This window comes from Dendrobates tinctorius, unplaced genomic scaffold (assembly GCF_039654945.1).
Source record: "Dendrobates tinctorius isolate UK_male_01 unplaced genomic scaffold, ASM3965494v1 ptg000046l, whole genome shotgun sequence".
Classification (NCBI taxonomy): Eukaryota; Metazoa; Chordata; class Amphibia; order Anura; family Dendrobatidae; genus Dendrobates; species Dendrobates tinctorius.
Window position 1 is genome coordinate 35203776 of NW_027361714.1, and position 19625 is coordinate 35223400.

A 19625-nucleotide genomic window follows, 5' to 3' on the forward strand; every position below is an offset into this window, starting at 1 on the left:
CTTCTCCACCTGTGCCGGATCCCTTCCCAGGTAAGCTGAACTTGGACAGTAAGACGGACCCCCATTTGACACTTTTTTTTTTCCCCTATTTTCCTACTGAAAATTGGGGTGCGTCTTATGGTCCGGTGCGTCTTATAGTCCGAAAAATACGGTATATGCAAATTGCCATTAGAAAAAATGAAGCAGTAGACTTTGTAAAAATTAATATTTGTGTCATTCTCTAAACTTTTTGCCACGACTGTATGCACAACAAACTAAAAACACACACACACACACACGGGAACAAAACACTAGTCATTGAAGTGTTAACTTTCTACTTAAGGAGAAAAAAAAAAAAAAAAAAAAAAGAAGGACTAGATTAACATGTGGCTAACATTAGTAATACGGACCATGAAATTATTTACCTGTAATGGAGCAGGAAAACAGCTGAGAGTGTGCAAAGCCCAGTTATGTGGCGTGAAGCTTATAATGGTCTGCAGAATGTCCTTGCACCATGTACCTTGAATGGATTCAGAGCCTGTGAAAAAATCTAACAAAACGAAATATGAGAAAAAACAAAAAAAAAACAAAAACTGCTGTATGCACAAAAGTTAAAACATGCTAAAATTCTATACTGTATATTGATATGGAACAGCAAAGAGCTACAATTTAAAAGGGTTTTTCGTTTTCCCCGCCAAAAAATTTGCCCTAGGTTTTTTTAAAAAAACAAAAATCATCACCATCAACACACACGAGCAGAGTGTCCACCACTGTGGCCAGTACCAGTTTTCAGCACTGCAGCCAGTGAGTTTAGCAGCTCATTTTGTGAACCTGGGCACAGCGGCTGGGTTCTCCAATTCTCCGCAGCGCTGTTGATGTGACGTCAGCGCTGCAGACAATAACGGTCACTGGCAGTAGCAGTGGATACTCTAGGGAAGGTGAGTAAAAACGAACAGCGCTTTAAACAAACTGCAGCTGTATGGTCCTGTGTCTCCAAATGAGGCGAAGGAGAAACACGGGTATTACATACCTGGTAATGTGTTTTTTCATGACACATGACGGCACCACGAGAGAGGGGATCCGCCCCACGAGGACAGGAAACCTTCAAGATAAAAGGGGCGGCTCCTCTCTCCGCATCAGTTGTTTTACAGAGCACGAGAGGAACTCCGCAGGTTAGTGGACACATAAATAATACATATTTTATACTGCTAAATTTCCAACACCAAGGGAGTGTATAATACTAACAAAACACCCAACTAATGACGTGATCAAATAGGGCGGGAATATAAGGGTGCCGTCATGTGTCATGAAAAAACACATTACCAGGTATGTAATACCAGTGTTTTTCCATTCTACATGACGGCACCACGAGAGAGTTACAGAGATTTGTATTCTCTTTAGGGGGGATCACTGCCTGTAACACTCTTCTCCCAAATGTGAGATCAGAGGCAGCAGATCGGTCTAATCTGTAATGTCTGAAAAAGGTAGATGGAGAGGACCAAGTGGCCGCCTTACAGATTTGGTCGATGGAGGCGTCCGCTCTCTCCGCCCAGGACGTTGCCATGGCCCTCGTGGAGTGGGTTTTTAGGCCCTCTGGAACAGCCCTGCCTGCACTACAATATGCTAGTATGATGGCCTCTCTCACCCATCTAGCTATAGTCTGCTTAGAGGCTTTAAGGCCTTTCCTTGCCCCCTGATATGAGACAAATAAGGCCCTCTGTTTCCTCCATGGTTTTGTCACCTCTAAATACTGTAGGATACATCTTCTAACGTCTAAGCAATGTAATTTCTCTTCCTTTTTGTTACCGGGGTTAGGACAAAAGGATGGCAAGATTATTTCCTGAGCTCTGTGGAATTTCGACACTACCTTAGGGAGGTATGCTGGATCTAATCATAACACGACTATCGTCCATAACCTGAGTGTATGGCGGGTCTGCTGATAGTGCGTGTAAGTCCCCAACCCTACGTGCCGATGTGAGTGCCACTAACAAGGCTGTTTTTAAAGTTAACACTTTATCTGATGTTGCGTTTATTGGTTCAAATGGGCTTTCCGTTAGAGATGATAGGACTAAATTTAGATCCCAGGGAGGAGGTTTAGGAGATGGGACAGAGTCAGCTCTAGTACAGGCCCAGATATATCTGGCGACCCATCCATCGTTTGCCAGGTCATAGTTGAATAATGCTGCCAGGGCTGAGACGTGTACTTTCAGGGTGCTGACCGCTAAACCCAAGTCTAAACCCCTTTGTAGAAACTCTAGCACTGCCCTCACAGGTACTTCCCCCTCCTGTATTGGGCCTGAGGTGGACAAAAATTTTCTCCATATTCTCCCGTATATTTTTGTAGTCACTGGCTTTCTGCTACTGATTAGGGTGGAAATCAACCTTGCTGAAAAACCTTTCTTCTCTAACAGTGACCTTTCAAATTCCGGGCTGTCAAATGCAGCCTGGAATTCGGAGGGTGATTGAAGGGACCCTGTGTTAGGAGGTCGTGGTCCTCTGGGAGCACCCATGGGTCTGTCACTGACATCACTCTTAGCCAATAGAACCACGGCCTTTTTGGCCAAAAGGGAGCTATCATAACTACTCTGGCTTGGTCCTCCCTGATCTTCTTCAGGACTAATGGAATGAGGCATATCGGAGGGAAGGCGTACAGGAGACCTGATGTCCATTTTATCCTGAAGGCGTCTACCGCCAGTGGCATGTCTGCTGGCCTTAGGGAGCAGAATTTTTGAACTTTTCTGTTGGTTTTTGAGGCGAAGAGATCTATTATGGGTTTTCCCCACCTCTGCATAATTTGTTGAAAAATGGGACTCTTTTAGGCACCATTCGCCTTGCTTTAAGCGGTTTCTGCTCAGAAAGTTCGCCTTGCTTTAAGCGGTTTCTGCTCAGAAAGTCCGCCTTCAGGTTGTCCACGCCTCGGATATGCAGGGCCGATAATGAGAGAAACTGATGTTCCGCCAGAGTCAGGATTCTTCTTGCTATTTCCATTAATGCCCGAGAACGGGTGCCCCCCTGATGGTTCACGTATGCAACTGCTGTACGATTGTCCGATAGGACTTTCACATGATGTCCTCAGGTGTGTCAGCAATCCTTCCAGCGCTCTTTCGATGGCTAGTAGCTCCCACTCGTTTGAGGATAGATCTTTTTCCTCCTGAGCCCAAGGATCTTGGAGCCATAGGGTGTCTAGATGGGCTCCCCAGCCCCAGGGACTGGCATCTGTCGTGACTACTTTGGAGGCTGTATATGTCCAGGGTACTCCCCTCGGAGAAGACTCTATCTGTAACCACCATCTTAGTGACTGGAGTACAGGATCCGGGATGGTGAGCTTCTGTTCTAACTGCCCTTGAAGCGTCAGATCGCTTTGTAACACACACCACTGAAGTTCCCTTGTGTGAAATTGAGCCCATTTTACCGCTGGTATGCAGGAGGTTAGGGACCCCAACACTGACATGGCTTTCCTCAGAGTCATTGTTGGCTTTCCTAATGTTGTCCTGATTAGATTTTTGATTTTCTCTTCTTTCTCCTTTGGGAGGCGACATTCCTGTATTACCGAGTCTATTGTTAGGCCCAAAAAATTCTGGACCATTGTTGGCTCCAACCTGGATTTTTTGAGGTTCAGTTGCCAACCCAGAGTCTGAAGAGTCTTTATCACTATCTTGACTCGTTCCTGACAGTGAGAGAAATCTTTCCCCACTATCAAGAAGTCGTCCAGATATGGTATTACTAGAGCATCTTTTTCTCTGAGATGTGCCGTGACCTCCGCAATTAATTTCGTGAAGACCCGGGGGGCTGTTGCTACCCCAAAGGGCAGAGCCTTGTACTGAAAGTGATGCCACTGAGATTTTATCTGGACTGCCACCCTGAGATATTTGCAGTCTTGCTGCCGGATCGGGACATGATAGTAAGCATCCTTGAGATCCAGGACCGACATGTAACACCGAGGGAAGAGGAGTTTCACTGTAGATCTTATCGTCTCCATCTTGAATGATGGGACTACTAGATACTTGTTGAGGCCTTTCAGATTTATAATCGTCCTCCAGGAATCGTCTGGTTTCTTTATCAGAAATAGGGGGGAGTAAAAGCCTTCCTTTTCTTTTTCTGGAACTTCTTCTAGTACGAGTTTTTGTATAAGTGATAATACCTCCTCTTCCAAGCTCTTTTGTCTTTCTTGAGATGATTGTACCGGAGTTTGAATGAATTTTTGTGGTGGCCAGTGGTGGAATTTTAACTCCAGACCTGACCCTACTATCTGTCGGATCCAGGTGCTGGATGAGATCCTTTCCCAGGCTGGGAGGAAGTGAGAGAGCCTTCCCCCCACCTGAGAAGGACCGTCACTGGGCGGGTTTTTTGGCTTCTCTTGGGGGCTTACTGAAATAGAAGCCTCTCCCTCCTCTGTATCGTCTGTCAGAATTGTTTCTGTCACGATCTTTAAATTGTTGTCTTCTGAATTTTCGGCCCCTCTGAAAGGAGCGCCGAAAGGCTTGAAATGGTTGTTTCGGAAAATTCTTTTTTGTACCACTCGCTTTTTCCAACACTTCATCCAATGCCGGACCGAATAAGAAATTTCCTTCACATGGTAGAGAGCAAAGTTTCATTTTTGCCTGAGTGTCCCCCGGCCAGCATTTGAGCCCTACCGCACGCCGTCCTACATTGGTTAAGGCTGCTGACTTTGACGCTAGCCTGGCCGAATCTGCTGACGCCTCTGCGAGAAAGTCTGCCGCCGCTTTAATAGCCGGTAATGCTTCCAGAATCGTCTCTCTGGGAACTCCTTGTTCTAATTGATCCTCTAAGTTGTCTGTCCATATCTTCAGGGACCTAGCCACACAAGTGGCTGCGATGGCGGGTCTTAGTGCCCCAGCCAAGGTTTCCCAGGCTGCCTTAAGGCAATTGTCCGCCTTCCGGTCCAGCGGTTCTTTTAGAAACCCCAGGTCCTCAAAGGGTAGGGAAGATTTTCTGGCGACCTTTGATATCGCTACATCAATTTTGGGGGCCCTATCCCAGGATGAGGATGCCTCTTCCTCAAAGGGGTATCTCCTCTTCAGGGAATTCGTTATCTGGGACTTCCTTTCTGGTTTTTCCCAATCGCGTTTTATGAGTGCTTTCAGTTGCTCATTAACAGGGAAGGTCTTACGTTTTTTCTTTTGCAGTCCACTGAACATGAGTTCTTGGGCTGTCTTTTTTGCTCGCTCTTCTACTAGCCCCATGGTAGATCTAACTGCTTTAATGAGTTCATCTGTAGTTTCTACTGGGAACGTATCTTCCCCGTCCGAGCTACTTCCTGAATACTGCGTCTTATTTGAGTCGTCTTCTGACCCTGTAGAGTCTTGTTGAGAGACCCCTGAGGGGCTTGATCTCCTAGTTTTCCTCTCTGTATCTACAGATTGTAATGCTCTTACTGACTTGGAAACTTCTGTCTGAATTATGGACCTCAGACTATCCGAAAATGAGGGTGTCTCCTCCGCTATGGTCTTGTTAATGCACTCCTGGCATAACTTTTTGTTCCAGGCTGCTTCTACGGGACTTTTACATAAAGCACATTCTCTATTTTTAGACTTTCCTCTACATTTCTTAGGGACCTCCTATACTCCACCCCGCCAATGTATGTAAGAGGAGGAGGAGAGGGAAGAGAGGAGAAAAGAGAAAGAACAGACATTAGATTACTGGACTTTCTCGAAGTTCACTCACCACTCGGGCGCTCCACAGAATGGGTACCGGATCTGGAGGCTGACTGGTCCTTTCACTGTCTCCCAACGAGACTATGGACCCCTCTTTCCTGCGATGACGATCCGCCCGTGCGCTGCCCGAGTGGCTCACACTACTGCTGCGGCGTGTCTTTGCTTTCTCCTCTGAGCACGACCGCCTCTCCTTTGCTTCCTGGCGTGGTTGCACATGCTCTGGCGAAGGGCTCTCCATTATGCTGCCTATGGCTGCGAGTAGTCACCTCCAACTCAAAATTGGTGCTGTGACGCCTGCTCGCCTTTTCTGGCGATCTTAAATAGCACCTCCTTTTTTCTTTTTTTTTTTTCTCGGACCACCTGGTCCCACACCTGCCCCGCTAGTGTCTGTGTGGACGTGCGTGCCCCATGCCTCTGCGTGCCCCCCCGGGACCGTGCACACCTTCTGCCTCTCGCAGGCCCCGCGGCGCGGCGCTCTACTTCCGGGTCGCACGCAACCACTTCCGGTTCGTCGGCCGTCATGCGCGCTCCCAACGCGCGCACCTCCCGGTGCGGCCATACGAACCTGGGCCGGGTGAGCGCCTGGGCCCTACTTGCTTCGGGGCCCCCAGACACCCCTTACCTGCCCGATGGCCTGGCCACCACTGACTGCAGGTATCCTTTTCGCTGCGGGGTCCGGTGTCTGGTCTTCAACAGGGAGGGTACACTGTCTGTGGCCTCCGAGGAGCATTTTTCTCTGCCCGGGCACCGATGTGTCTCCTGGGCTGCATGGCCACTGTATGTCGACAGGGAGGGAACACTGCAAGTGGCCTCCCTGGACCTTCTTTGTGTGCTGTCATCTTGGAGGGTCCACCGCCAAGGTACCCCGCTTCGCCTGGGCATCTGCCCTACCGGCTGTGGCCATGCCTTCGCTCAGGGGGGACATAGGCATATATGGCCCCCGAGGAGACTACCGGTACCCGGCGTCGGGTGTAGCAAATCCATGCCTGCCATTAATCACCCGACCCGGGTCCAGGCATCCTCTTCTTTCTTCAAAATCTTCAAGAGGCTTTCATCTTGAGGGTTCCCCGTCGAGGACAGGAAACCAACTGATGCGGAGAGAGGAGCCGCCCCTTTTATCTTGAAGGTTTCCTGTCCTCGTGGGGCGGATCCTCTCTCGTGGTGCCGTCATGTAGAATGGAAAAAAAAGGGGATTTCTAAAAACCCCTTTAAATTTCAGAAACAAAACGAGAGCAAAAATGAGGAATATAATTTTACAATTTGACAAATTGAAGTTCTTGTGAAAACACTTGTGATAAAGAACATAAATTTTCTGTTGACCTATGATTTTTTAGGTAAAACACCATTTAATTCAGATCCTTAGCACAATAAATGATACATTTCTCAATACCCTAGGGCACTGTAGCATTATCCTTACTAAACAATACATCCTAAGCTATGCATTACTCAGGTCTCTGTTTATAATGCAGAGTTAAAAGGGTTTGTTCCACTAGTATATTAGTAGAGATGGACAGACACCTTGATGTTCGGGTATGGCCGAATAGTTACAAAAGGAGGATTTTTGGTACTTACTGTAAAATCTTTCTTGGGGGACACAGGTTACCATGGTGTATGCTGCTGTCTCTAGGAGGCTGACACTAGGCAAAGAAAAAAAAGGAAGTAGCTCCTCCCCAGTAGTATACACGCACTGACAGGAACCAAGTACCTCAGTTAGTGTTAAAGCAGTAGGAGAAGCAAACGAAAAACTCGACATATGTACCAACTCAGCACATAGGCCCAAAGACAGTACAAAAAATTAGGGAGGGTGCTGTGTACCTCAAATGAAGGCTCCAAGAAAGATTTTACGGTAAGTACCAAAAATCCTCATTTATCGCTTCATTGGGGGACACAGGTTACCATGGGATGTCCCAAAGCAGTCCCCAAGGGTGAGACAGAAAATAATGCTAAGAAAAAACCTAGGTCGGCCGTTGTCTAGCTGCTGCCTGTAACACCTTCCTTCCCAGGTCTGCATTAGACCAGACATGGGTATGAAACTTATAAAGCGAAAAAGTGTACAATGAAGACCAGGTCGCAGCTAACAATCTGTTAAGCCGAAGCCTGGTGAGACACTGCCCAGGCAGTTGCCACTGCCGAGGTAGAGAGAGTCTTTAACCCTCGGCGGAAGTTGTTAGACCTGAACAAGGTATGCTTCCAATATTGCTGAATTGAACGAAACGGGCAATAGTGGACCTGGAGGCTGGGAGTCCCTTACGACGACCTTCAGAGATGTCAAATAGGGCATCTGAGATGCAAAACAGAGCAGTCCTTGAGAGACAGATCTGGTCAGAGCTATCAGAGTTTAACTTGTGTAGGGACTTCTCCAGGGGATGAAGAGGAGAGGGACATAGAGAAGGAAGGACAATTTCTTAATTAATGTGAAGTGAAGAGATCGCCCTATGTAAAAAGAAAGGAACAGGCCCGAGAGCTACCGTGTCCTGATGGAGAATCAGGAACGAGGAATGGAAGGATAAAGCCACTAACTTAGGAACTCTCCTGATGGACATAATGGCAACTAAGGAGGCCACTTTTGACAGGAGAGATGACAGGAAAACTTGAATGGGCTCGAAGGGAGCGTGCTGGAGAGCACCCGATGACAAGATCATGATCCTATGGATCCATTGGTGGACGACAAGGGAGGTGCCAGGTGGGCAACTCCTGGAAGAAAGGTCTTTTACCTGGGATCGAGAAGCCAACTTTCGTTAAGAAAGAATTGGGAGAGCAGAAACCTGACCCTTAAAGGAGATCTGTCACACCATTTTTGGACTATCAGCTGCGGCCACCACCATCAGGGGCTTATCTACAGCATTACAGAATACACTCCATGGAAAGAAGACCTTCCAGTATATGTGATAGATAAGCGAGGATGCTGGTTTTCCTGCCCCAAATAGGATCTGAAGATCCTGAAATATCAGCCACCTTTAAATCTGTGGCCTCAACGGTCATGCCGATGAAATCAGAGACCAAGCACTCTGGAGGAAAAAGGGGCCCTGTGAAAGAAAATCTGGACGGTCTGGAAGCCTCCAGAAGGCAGTGATGAGCATGTTCACCAGCTCCGCATACCAGGCCCTTCTTGTGCCATGTGGAACTATCATGATTACGCGAGTTCCTTCCACCTATATCCTTTTCGCGACTCTTGGGGAGAGGCGGAAAAAGGTAAGTCGACTGAAAAGTGATCACAGGGTCACCAGTGCATCAAATCCTATGACAATCGGACCCCGGGAACCTGGCTACGAACGAAGGAACATTGTGGTTCATCCGAGACATCAGGAGGATGATGGCCGGGGAGCCCATTGCTGGCATGTTTTATTGAAAATGATGGAAAAGAAAGACCACTCGCCCGGTGCGAGACCCTGAAGACTCAGGAAATAGGCTGCCGAAATTTCCACCTTGGGAGAGTGTACAGCTGATATGACGGGAACGAGACACTCCCCCATCGTCGAACTCTTGTTACCTCTGTCAACACTTGATTGTTGAGGGTTCCTCCTTGATGCTGTAAAGCCACGGCAGGGACAAAGTCTGAATTTTTACAGGTTGGCTGGCCTGCAAGGGAGAACTGATAGCGGCAGAGGGCAAAAAGAAAAAGTGCCCTGAAGTCCAATGTATTGAAGGGAAAGAGCGGCTACTTAGGAATTCCAGCGACTCTGCGCTGAATACTGAAGAAAAAAAAACCTTCCCCTCAACTGAGGAGACTGGCGCCAGAAGTGAAGACCTGCCACCAGAGAGGGTGGAAAGACGTCATTTGAAGGACTGACGCTAATGACGTCCTCCAGGTTAGGAACTGGCTCACTTAAAGAGGCAGTAGAGAGTAGGTCAGTTTAGGGAAGAGGTCATTTTGTTCCAAGCCGACCGGGGGCCAGCTGAAGAGAACGGGTTTGAAACTGGGCAGAGGTAGATATCTCCATGGCCGTAATTATCTTTTCCAGAATTCTCATACTGTATTGTAGGGAGAGAGAAGCTGGTCGCCCAGAGTGCGGATCCCTCAGTAGAGGGATAAGAACTTCACATTTGGAAGGAAGACAAGGCTTGTGCCATGCCATACCTCATCCCAGAAACATCGATGCTAGGCTGGGGTGAGGGAGAATTTCTCCCTGTTGATGATCTTGCCGAGACAGGCAAGAGTGTCTAAGGTGAACAAAAGAATCTGGTCGCAGCCTGGGCAGAACTCCATCTTGAAAAGACTGATCCAAACATGAGAATTTGATCTCTTGAAGTCTAAAATCAGACGGAGAGATCCGACTTTCTCGGGGACTACAAAGATTAGGGTAAAACCTTGAAAAGTGATTGTTACAGGAAATAGGTACGATTACCCCTGAGTGTAGCAGGGAAGAGACAGAACCTCTGGCGCCTGTGACGGACGTCTGAGCAAGCGAGACCGAAAGAAGTCCACCCGGATGGGAAAAAAATTTTTTCTTTTTTGTAAGGATGGATCTGTAATCCACACCGTCAACCAAAGGATGCGGCACACAGCAGTGACATTGCCGTTCTCCCCAGCTGAGCAACAGGATGCATCCAGAGAGGCGGTCAAAAGATATTTGCCAGCATGGGTAAACTGTGCTGCCAAATCCGCCATCTAAACCAGAGAAGCTTCCACTAGGTTGCCCTGGCGAAACATTCTTGACTAGGCAGACATGAACTTTGCCACCAGGCGGAGGCAAAGATGAGACAGACTCAATCTGCCTATCCATAGTGTCCTTAAGACACGCTGTCTGGCAGAGACAAGACTATCTAGGAAACTAGTGAGGAGGGAAAATTGTCCTGTTTTCTGGGACAGGCTGCTCCCATCAGTATGTGTGTCATTAGACACACAGTGCTCACACATACACTGCACCAAATCTGCTGCTGTGTGAAGACATCAGTGACACAGAGCTGTCTCATTCACACAGCAGAGGCTTTGTCGCACAACAGATTACATCAGTGACTGACATCCCCTGTGCAGATTAGAAGCTGCAGACCCCCATCACTGGCCATCACAGTCTGTTCTCACTGCTGCCAGCAGCCTGGGACAGTGAGGGAAGGAATTACTGATAATGAGTTATGTATTGTAATCATGGAGTGGCCCAGAATACAGGATGATTTTCCCTCCTCACTAGTTTCACTTTCTATAGATCACTGTTCAGCGTGTGTCTGTGGGAGGTGCAGCTGGGTGGTCTGCTCTCTGCAATGAGGCTGCTACAGGGGGAGGATTTGTTACTGTGTGATGAGGGCTTCTTCATGTGGACGGGGAGGGCCTGTAGCTATGGAGGGTGGGGTTGTTGCTATAGAAGGCATGTTTGGAGTAGAGTAGGAGGTTACGACCAGTTCTCATTTCAATTCCATAACACCCCCCCCTTGGACGTTCTGTTCAGAATAACTAGAAAACCGTGCAAACTAGTGACAAAGTAAATGACTTGTCATAATTCTGCAGCCCAGATATGTACGGAGATTATGTGAAAAGCCCGGACAACCCCTTTAAACTGAGGTACTTGGTTCCTGTCAGTGAGTGTATACTACTGGGGAGGAGCTACTTCCTTTTTTCTTTGCCTAGTGTCAACCTACTAGCGACAGCAGCATACACCATGTTAACCTGTGTCCCCCAATGAAGCAATAAAGAAAAGTGTTTGCCACACAGTCATGCACATGCAGCGTTTGCCGCTAATGACTGATCAGCGGTGAAATCTGTCAGACATCCGCAGTTCTCACGTTGTCAAAAGTCAGCGTGAGCGTTCAACTGTGATCGGAGGTATAAAGTTTACCTCCAGTCACTGGTGTCAGCTGATGGGACTACCGCTTCCATCAGCCAACCCCTGCTGCTGCTAACAGTGAGAGCAGGAGCGGCTGACAGGAGTATTCATATTTGTGGGGTTTATGTCACCTTTGTATTGTCCGGTGACATCAAGCCCACGGATTAGTAATGTAGAGGCATCTATAAAGACGCCTATATTACTAATCCTATAGTTGTATGATAAAGACACAGCCAGAATAAAGTCCTTTATTATATAAAGCTCAAGTGTGTGTGTATGTATGTATGCATGCATGTCCGGGATTGGCATCCGCACCGTTGCAGCTACAGCCACAAAATTTGGCACAGTCACACGTCTGGACCCCGAGAGCGTCCTAGGCTATGTTGTGAGGCGAAATTTTAATCCCGCGCGTTCCAAGTCACCAAACAATTTTGCCCCTCTCTACATAATGGGGAAAATGAATGTGTGTGTGTGTGTGTGTGTGTGTGTGTGTGTGTGTGTGTGTCAAGCCCCACCCCTCATTATGATGTCATAATGATTGCCATGGCGGCGCTGATGTCATAATGGTTGACTATGGGATGGCGGATATGTATGATGGGTATATGGGCACGGGACTATGGGATGGAGGATATGTATGATGGGTATATGGTCATGGGACTATGGGATGGAGGATATGTATGATGGGTATATGGGCACTAGACTATGGGATGGAGGATATGTATGATGGGTATATGGGCACGGGCCTATGGGATGGTGGATATGTATGATGGGTATATGGGCACGGGCCTATGGGATGGAGGATATGTATGATGGGTATATGGGCACGGGACTGAGATGAAAGATGTGTGATGGGTATATGGGCATTCGACTATGGGATGGCGAATATGTATGATGGGTATATGGGCATGGGACTATGGGATGAAGGATGTGTGATGGGTATATGGGCACTCGACTATGGGATGGAGGATAGGTATGTTGGGTATATGGGCACGGGACTATGGGATGGAGGATAATTATAATTTGTTGCAACTATCCACAGTTAGTTACTATGCCCGGGCAGCGCCGGGCTCTTCAGCTAGTTATAAATAAAACACTTTTCCATTTTTATTTAAAAATAACACAGTGTTATACTCCCCTAATGACAGCAATAGCCATGGCCCCTTACCAGCTTGAGAATACCAGCCCTCAGCTCTCTGCTTTAGCAAAGCCGGATGGTCAAAAATGGGGGGGGACCCCACAGTTTTTTTTTTACATTATTTAAATAATTAAAAATACGGAGTGGGGACCCCTCTATTCTCGATAACCAACCTTGCTGTTGACGATAGCTGAGGGTTGCAGCCAATTTTGCCTGGCTTGTTATCAAAAATACGGGAGCACTGTATATTAGTAAAATAAATCCTCACTATCAGATCAGTGGTCCAACACCTCTGCCCATTAGATTTTTGCAGCTCTGACAGGCTGTATACAGCGCAAGGACGGTAACACCACTGCTCAGTCACACTGTTTAGTGGCTGATGCTTGGAATTGTAGTCCAGTTCCTATTCAAATCCAAGTCATCAATATCAGGAGTAACTATTTTTAACACACTAAGGGTATGTTTCCACGTGGCGCATTTGCTGCGGATTGGACGCTGCGTACAGCCTCAGCGTCCTGGTGTTACAGCGTAGTGGATGGGATTTTATGAAATCCCATATCCACTATGCGTACAAAGACGCAGGTGGCAAACCTGCGTAACCGGACATGGGTCGCGTCTTTCTAGACCGCAGCATTTATCTTGTGGAGACGCACAGTCCCCGCAAGATAAATAGCACTGTTCTATGTATAGGATGCGACGATTCTGCATGTGTTCAATGAACACATGCAGAATCACCGCGCGTACAAAATGGGGCAGCACTTTGGGCGGGGCGGGTATCCGCTGCGTTCAAAGCACTAATAATCCGGAACGTGAAGACATACCCTTACAATGCTAACATTATGAATGAACTCCTAAAACTGCTACTTAATAAGGTTACTGCTTTCTTCTTCTCCCAAGCTTTGAAAAGAAACAAAAAAACATACCAGTGACATGAGTGGCTCTTGCCAAAGTCAAAATCAGTGCTCGGTTAAGCTCTTCCGACTCCGCCGATAGAACGGTTTTAGGATCACTCAGGAATCGAGTAAACTGTGGCTGGACCTCCGAACTTCCCAAAGCGGTGATCAATCTGAGAGCTGTACTCTCAACACTAGAGATAAAAAGATAAAAATTACATGATTTTTCAGGACTACAAGAAGCTGGTATATTTGAATATCTGAAAAACACAATTCTCTATGAGTAACGCCATGAAGAGTTATGAAAACAGAAGAGTAATTCATTCACTTATGGAAAGAATAAAAATCTTTCCCTCCAAGTCCCTTTTAAAAGCGAACCTGTCACTTGATTCAAGATGCCAAAACCCAAGAGAAGCATGAATCCGAGTGCAGATGCACAACTGCAACGAGGCATGTTTTATAGTTTACAGCAGGGGTGGGGAACCTCAGGCTCCAGGGCCATTTATGGCCCTCGATGACCTATCAGGCCCCTGAGCAGATTCTCAGGGACTGCATTCTTGGGCAAGGAGCTGTATTTTGATTGCCACAAGCTCATTAATTTCTTCTTGCTCTGTTAGCACACACGCAGCGTTCACTACTGAACATTGAAGGGTATGAAATGAAAGATTAAGTCATGAAACCAGTGTCAGAGTCAGGATGTACTTTGTGGGTGGAGTTTGTACGGCCCCCGAAGGATGGTATAAATATCCAAATGGCCCTTGGCAGAAAAAAAAAAAAACACATTCCCCACCCCTGGTTTACAGTAACAGACCTGTCAATCACCTGGAGCGGTGAGGAAAGAAGCCAACCAGGGGCAGTGCCAGACTTGTCTCGGCTCTCAGTAAACCCCATGTCTGCTTCTCCAGATGACATATCCCTTGCTACGTACACACGTCGGATAGACGCATCAACCATCAAGAGCACTGCAGGAAAAAAATTGTCTAGAGGGCAGCGTCCAACTAGTCTTGTCTCTTCGTATAGTCCCTGGCAGGCTTTTCAAACTACATTCTCTTCTGAAATGGCACAGCGTTTCAGAGTAACACATACCTGGCTGCACTAATGCATCCAGGCCCATATTCATGAAGCCTGTGGATATGGCAGCATGAATGGAGCAGTAGATTCCTTTTAAAGTACCAGTTCTCCACTCTAGCACCTTAGGACTGGCCACTTTTTTTTTTTCCCTTCTTGCGTGCCTTTTTTTCTCCACTTTCTACCAGGAGTTTAACTTAAAATGTTTTCATTTTATCAGGTGATGCACTAAAGAGCGACGGGAAAAAAAAAAAACAAGTGCGTTGAAATTGCAAAAATAAGTGCAATTTCACAATTGTTTTTTGGGCAAGTTTGAATGACATTACTCATTTTACCATATGTATTATGTAAAAGAATAAAAAAAATGTAGTAAAAAAAAGTTTGCAATTGCTTTTTGGGTATTTTGTTAATAGCAATCACTGCTGTAAAAATTACCTAAATAACATGGTTTTCCAGGACAGAATGATTATGGCAATACCAAACCTAGAAGGGATTTTTTTTTCTTTAACTACTAAAATAACACACATCTGAACTTTGCAGCATTTAAAAGGGCTGAGTAATGAAGTCCATAATGTAAATTTTTTTTTTTTTTTTTTAAAAAGGAACACAAATGTATCACTTAAAAAGCAAGTTGTATAGGAGACGTTGAAATGATCAATAATGGTAATAACTCAATATATAAGAAAATATGCTTATAAATGGGTTATACCAAGAATAGGGATTTGTGTGTACTCACCGTAAAATCCTTTTCTCTGAGCCAATCATTGGGGGACAGAGACAGTGGGTGTTATGCTGCTGGCCACTAGGAGGACACTAAGTAAACCAGGAAAAAAAGTTAGCTCCTCCCCTGCAGTATACACCCTCTCGCTGGCTGAGATTTCTCCAGTTCAGTGAAAAAAGCAGTAGGAGCATAAACAGTCAACAATAACCATAACTATGTAAAAACCTAAGAATGCTACAGTGAGCCAATAGGTTAAACATGGTGGGTGCTGTGTCCCCCCATGATTGGCTCGGAGAAAAGGATTTTACGGTGAGTACACAAAAATCCCTATTTCTCCTACGCCTCATTGGGGGGGACACAGACAGTGGGACGTCCTAAAGTACTCCCTGGGTGGGGAGCATACATCTGCTAATACCCCATGTACCACTGAGTCAACACTGAGGTACTGCCGATTGCAGGCTGCATCTGTCAAGAGCTGCATCTGCAGAGGCCTGAGAATGAATTAGGCAAGGTTTGTAAAGGTATGCTGGCTGGACCAAGTCGCAGCCTTGCGGCCAGGCCTGAGAATGAATTTGGCAAGGTTTTGTAAAAGTATGCATAAGTTATAAACCTAGCACTCAACTTTAGGATATTCAGAAGAATATTTATTGTAGTACGTAAAAAAAGTTTGGTCAAATTTTGACTTTCTTCAGTTATGGGGTGATTCGCCCCACTGCCTGTTATAGTATGCTTAGAGAGGTCAGTAGATGAGGCAACATATGCACGTATGTTGTTTACTGGGGAGATCCATCCCACAGCCTTGTGTCAGCCAGTAGATGGGGCAGGACGTGCCTCCAGACACAGTATCCACTGCATGTGAGCATGCAGTGACACGTCCTGCAGTGGTTCGAAAGGAGCCTCCTGTAAGGCCCCGAGAACCAGGTTAAGGTCCCATGATTCCAATGGCCTTCTATAAGAAGGCACCACATGGGAAACTCCCTGAATAAACGTCTTGACCAGAAGTTTGGTGGCAATTTTGCACTGGAAAAGCACTGACAAGGCCGAAATTAGGCCCTTGAGCAAGCTAAGCGCGAGGCCTGATTTTAATCCGGATTGAAGGAATTCCAATATGGCCGGAATGGAAAACACCAGAGGTGATCGACCATGATCCTTGCACCACGAACAGAAGGTTTTCCAGGTGCGGTGATAGATGCGCATGGACACAGGCTTCCTAGCACTAATCATGGTGGAAATCACGTCATGAGAGAACCCAGCCTGTGCTAAAATCCAGGATTCAGTGGCCACGCCGTCAAAGACAGGGCCCCAGAGTTCTGGTGGTAAATCGGGCCCTGTGAGATTAGATCCATGCGATCTGGAAGTCGCCAGGGGACGTCAGCGACTAGCTGTATTAGTTCTGCATACCATGCTCGGCGCGGCCAATCTGGCGCGACTAGGAACACTGGTACTCCCTCCGCTCTGATCTTCTTGATGACCCTCGGAAGCAAGGGAAGGGGGGTGGGGGGGGGAGATGTACGGGAGCCGGAACCGGTGCCATGGCAGAAGTAGGGCGTCCCTCCGATGGCGCATGGATCGTGCAATGAACCGAGGAACCTTGTTGTTTAGTATTGAGGCCATGAGATCCACATCCGGAGTCCCCCAGCGATGAGAAATCTGCTGAAAGACTATCGAATGAAGAGACCACTCTCCCAAGGCAATGCCTTGGTGACTGAGAAAATCTGAAGCCCAGTTTTCTACGCCCGGGATGTGGATTGCTGAGATGGGCGAATGGTTGGTCTCGGCCCAATGGAGGATGTGACTCAATTCGAGCATGGCCATCCTGCTCCAGGTACCTCCCTGGCGGTTGATATACGCTACAGCCGTGGCATTGTCGGATTGGATCCTGAAGGGGTGAACTGCGAGGAGATAGTGGAAACTCCGTAGAGCTAATCTGATCACTCGTATCTCCAAAATATTGATGGGGAGACGTGACTCTCGGGTTGACCAGTGACCCTGTGCCATGTGGTGACGAAAGACAGCACCCTCAGCTGAGAAGACTTGCGTCGGTGGTTACTACCAACCATCTTACTGGGAGAAAAAGACCTCCCTTGATTCAGGGAGGACCTCAGTGTCCACCACCTGAGGGCTTGCCTGACCCACAGGGACAGAAGGATCCGACGGTCCAGGGAGAATGGGTTCTTGTCCCAAGCTAACAGCAACGCATGTTGTAAGGAAATGTGCAAATGGTACTGCTTCCATCGCTGCCACCATCTTTCCGAGAACTCTCCTGCTGAAACGAATGGTGCGAGAAACCGGTCGGGAAAGAGTCCGCACTGCCTGTTGTAAGGCTTGGGTCTTTTCTGAAGGGAGAATGACCAACCCGCAGGAAGTGTCCAAGATCATTCCTAAAAAGGAAATCTGCTGAGCCGGTTTTGTGACAGACTTTTCGAAGTTCATCTTCCACCCCAGGCGAGAAAGTGCATTTACTGTTATATCCACGGATTCCTCGCAGGCTGATAGGGACGGACCCTTGATGAGCATGTCGTCCAGATACGGTAACACCACCACTCCCCGAGAGTGGAGAATGGCCATGACAGCCACCATGACCCTGGGGGCGGTGGCGAGTCCGAAGGGCAAGGCCACAAACTGGACGTGTTCCTCGTGAATTGCAAAACGCAGGAACTGCTGGTGGGACAAGCAGATCGGAATGTGAAGGTAAGCGTCCTTCATGTCGATGGATGCTAGGAACTCTCCTTTTTCCATGGAAGCGACAACTGATCGGAGAGATTCCATTCGGAATCGCCGTACCTTAAACTGATTTAACAGTTTGAGATCCAGAACGGGTCGCATCATCTCGTCCCGTCCTTCTTTGGAACCACAAAAAAGGTTTGAATAAAATCCCCTGAGGGACCGGAATGATGACTCCGTCCCTTACCAGAGCCTGAACAGCCCGAAGGAAGGCTCTTGTTTTTTTCTTGGGGGAAGAGGAAAGGAAAAACAGAGTTGGAGGGGGGAGAATAAAATTCTATCTTGTATCCGGAGGACACCAGCTCCCTGACCCACTTGTCGTGGACGACCGCGAGCCAGGTGTGGCTGAAGGAAAGTAGACAACCGCCAACTTTGATGGTGTCCGCCGGAAACCGCAACAAGCCATTGGGTAGATCTAGGAGGAGATCTGGCTCCCCTAGATCCAGAAGCCCTAGGCCTAGGTTTTCAAGAGCGGTTAGGTCTGTATGAGACCTGGCAGCCTCAGTCTCCGCGGGGACCGACCTGATCCGGAGGAGAGGGTAGAGGAGGACCAACCGGAATTGTTGCGAAAAGATCGAAGACGCGTTGGTTGCGAAACGGCCGAACAGCCTTTTGTTGAGGAAGGAATTTACTTTTTCCCCCCCGGTAGTATCAGAAATGAGCTGGTCCAAGCGTGAGATAGGGTGTGCTGGAGCGGGAATATTTTCCTCATCCAACTTCAGAATCCTCTTGACTGATTCTATAAGAGAATCAAGCGACTCTTGAACAGTTGGGGGATTGAGGGGCTGACGTGTCAGATTCGAATTCAGAGTCGTGCTCGCTGTGAACCTCAGGAGAGGGACAGCGAGAGACAGGAGTTGCCAATGCGAGAACGTGACTAGGGGACGCGTCATGGGTCCGCTTTCTAGAGACCTGACCATCCCTTTAATGAGTACAGCCCCTGCTGGTGGACGGTTCCCGGCCGAAGCCAGAGCCCTCCTCAGGAGGTAAGGATGCTTTCTGACTTAAAGAGTCCTCCCGGAGGGAGAATATAGCCTGGGTCAGAGACTCCACTGACCGTGACAGGGACGCAGCCCACTCAGGGGTACTAAACGCAGGATGCCTGTCAGCAGCAGCGGCAAGAGGCATTGGAGCGCAGGCCGGGGTACAGTCCGTGCATAATGGATTAGTCTGTGCACTGGGTAAGGCAGACTTGCAAGTGGTACACACGGTAAAAAACTTAGTGTGCTTCTTAGCAGCCCGTTTAGTCTCCTTAGATTGAGACATAGCGCTCCTGAAAGGGTTAACAGCAGAGTCTGTCTGCAGCTGCAGGGAATGTGCCGGGAAGGGGTTAAGCTTTAATCTGAGGGCAGATGCAGCTTACTCGGGTCCCCCGGGAGGAAAGCGGTGGCCCTGTGGCATCACCCGGTACCTGGCTGTCCAGAGCAGGCTGAGGTAAAAGACATGGCCCCCCGAGATTAGAATTGCACGTCTGGTAAGGAATGAGAGGCGCCAAGAGGAGGGGGCGGCGACGTTACCGGGGGCGGCGCTATTCAAATTGCAGCCTAGTAGGCCGGAAAATCCGGGGACTAAATTTCTGGCCTCCCCGCGGTTAGCGCCAGGCTTGGGGGGCAGGGGGGGGGGGGGCTGCGAATGGGCGCCAGTGTGCCGCTGCTTCTCCCAGGGACAAGG

General features: G+C 47.9%; 1 protein-coding gene across 1 annotated transcript in view; it reads right to left on the reverse strand.

The window, feature by feature from the left end:
* Positions 1 to 19625, reverse strand: part of MED23 (mediator complex subunit 23) — a 189012-nt gene that overhangs the window by 60336 nt on the left and 109051 nt on the right. The window contains exons 17-18 of the mRNA XM_073575818.1: positions 13472 to 13635; positions 405 to 529 (exon numbers count right to left, since the gene is read on the reverse strand). Of these exons, the coding sequence (XP_073431919.1) occupies positions 405 to 529; positions 13472 to 13635 (289 nt within the window). The remainder of the gene's footprint in view (positions 1 to 404; positions 530 to 13471; positions 13636 to 19625) is intronic.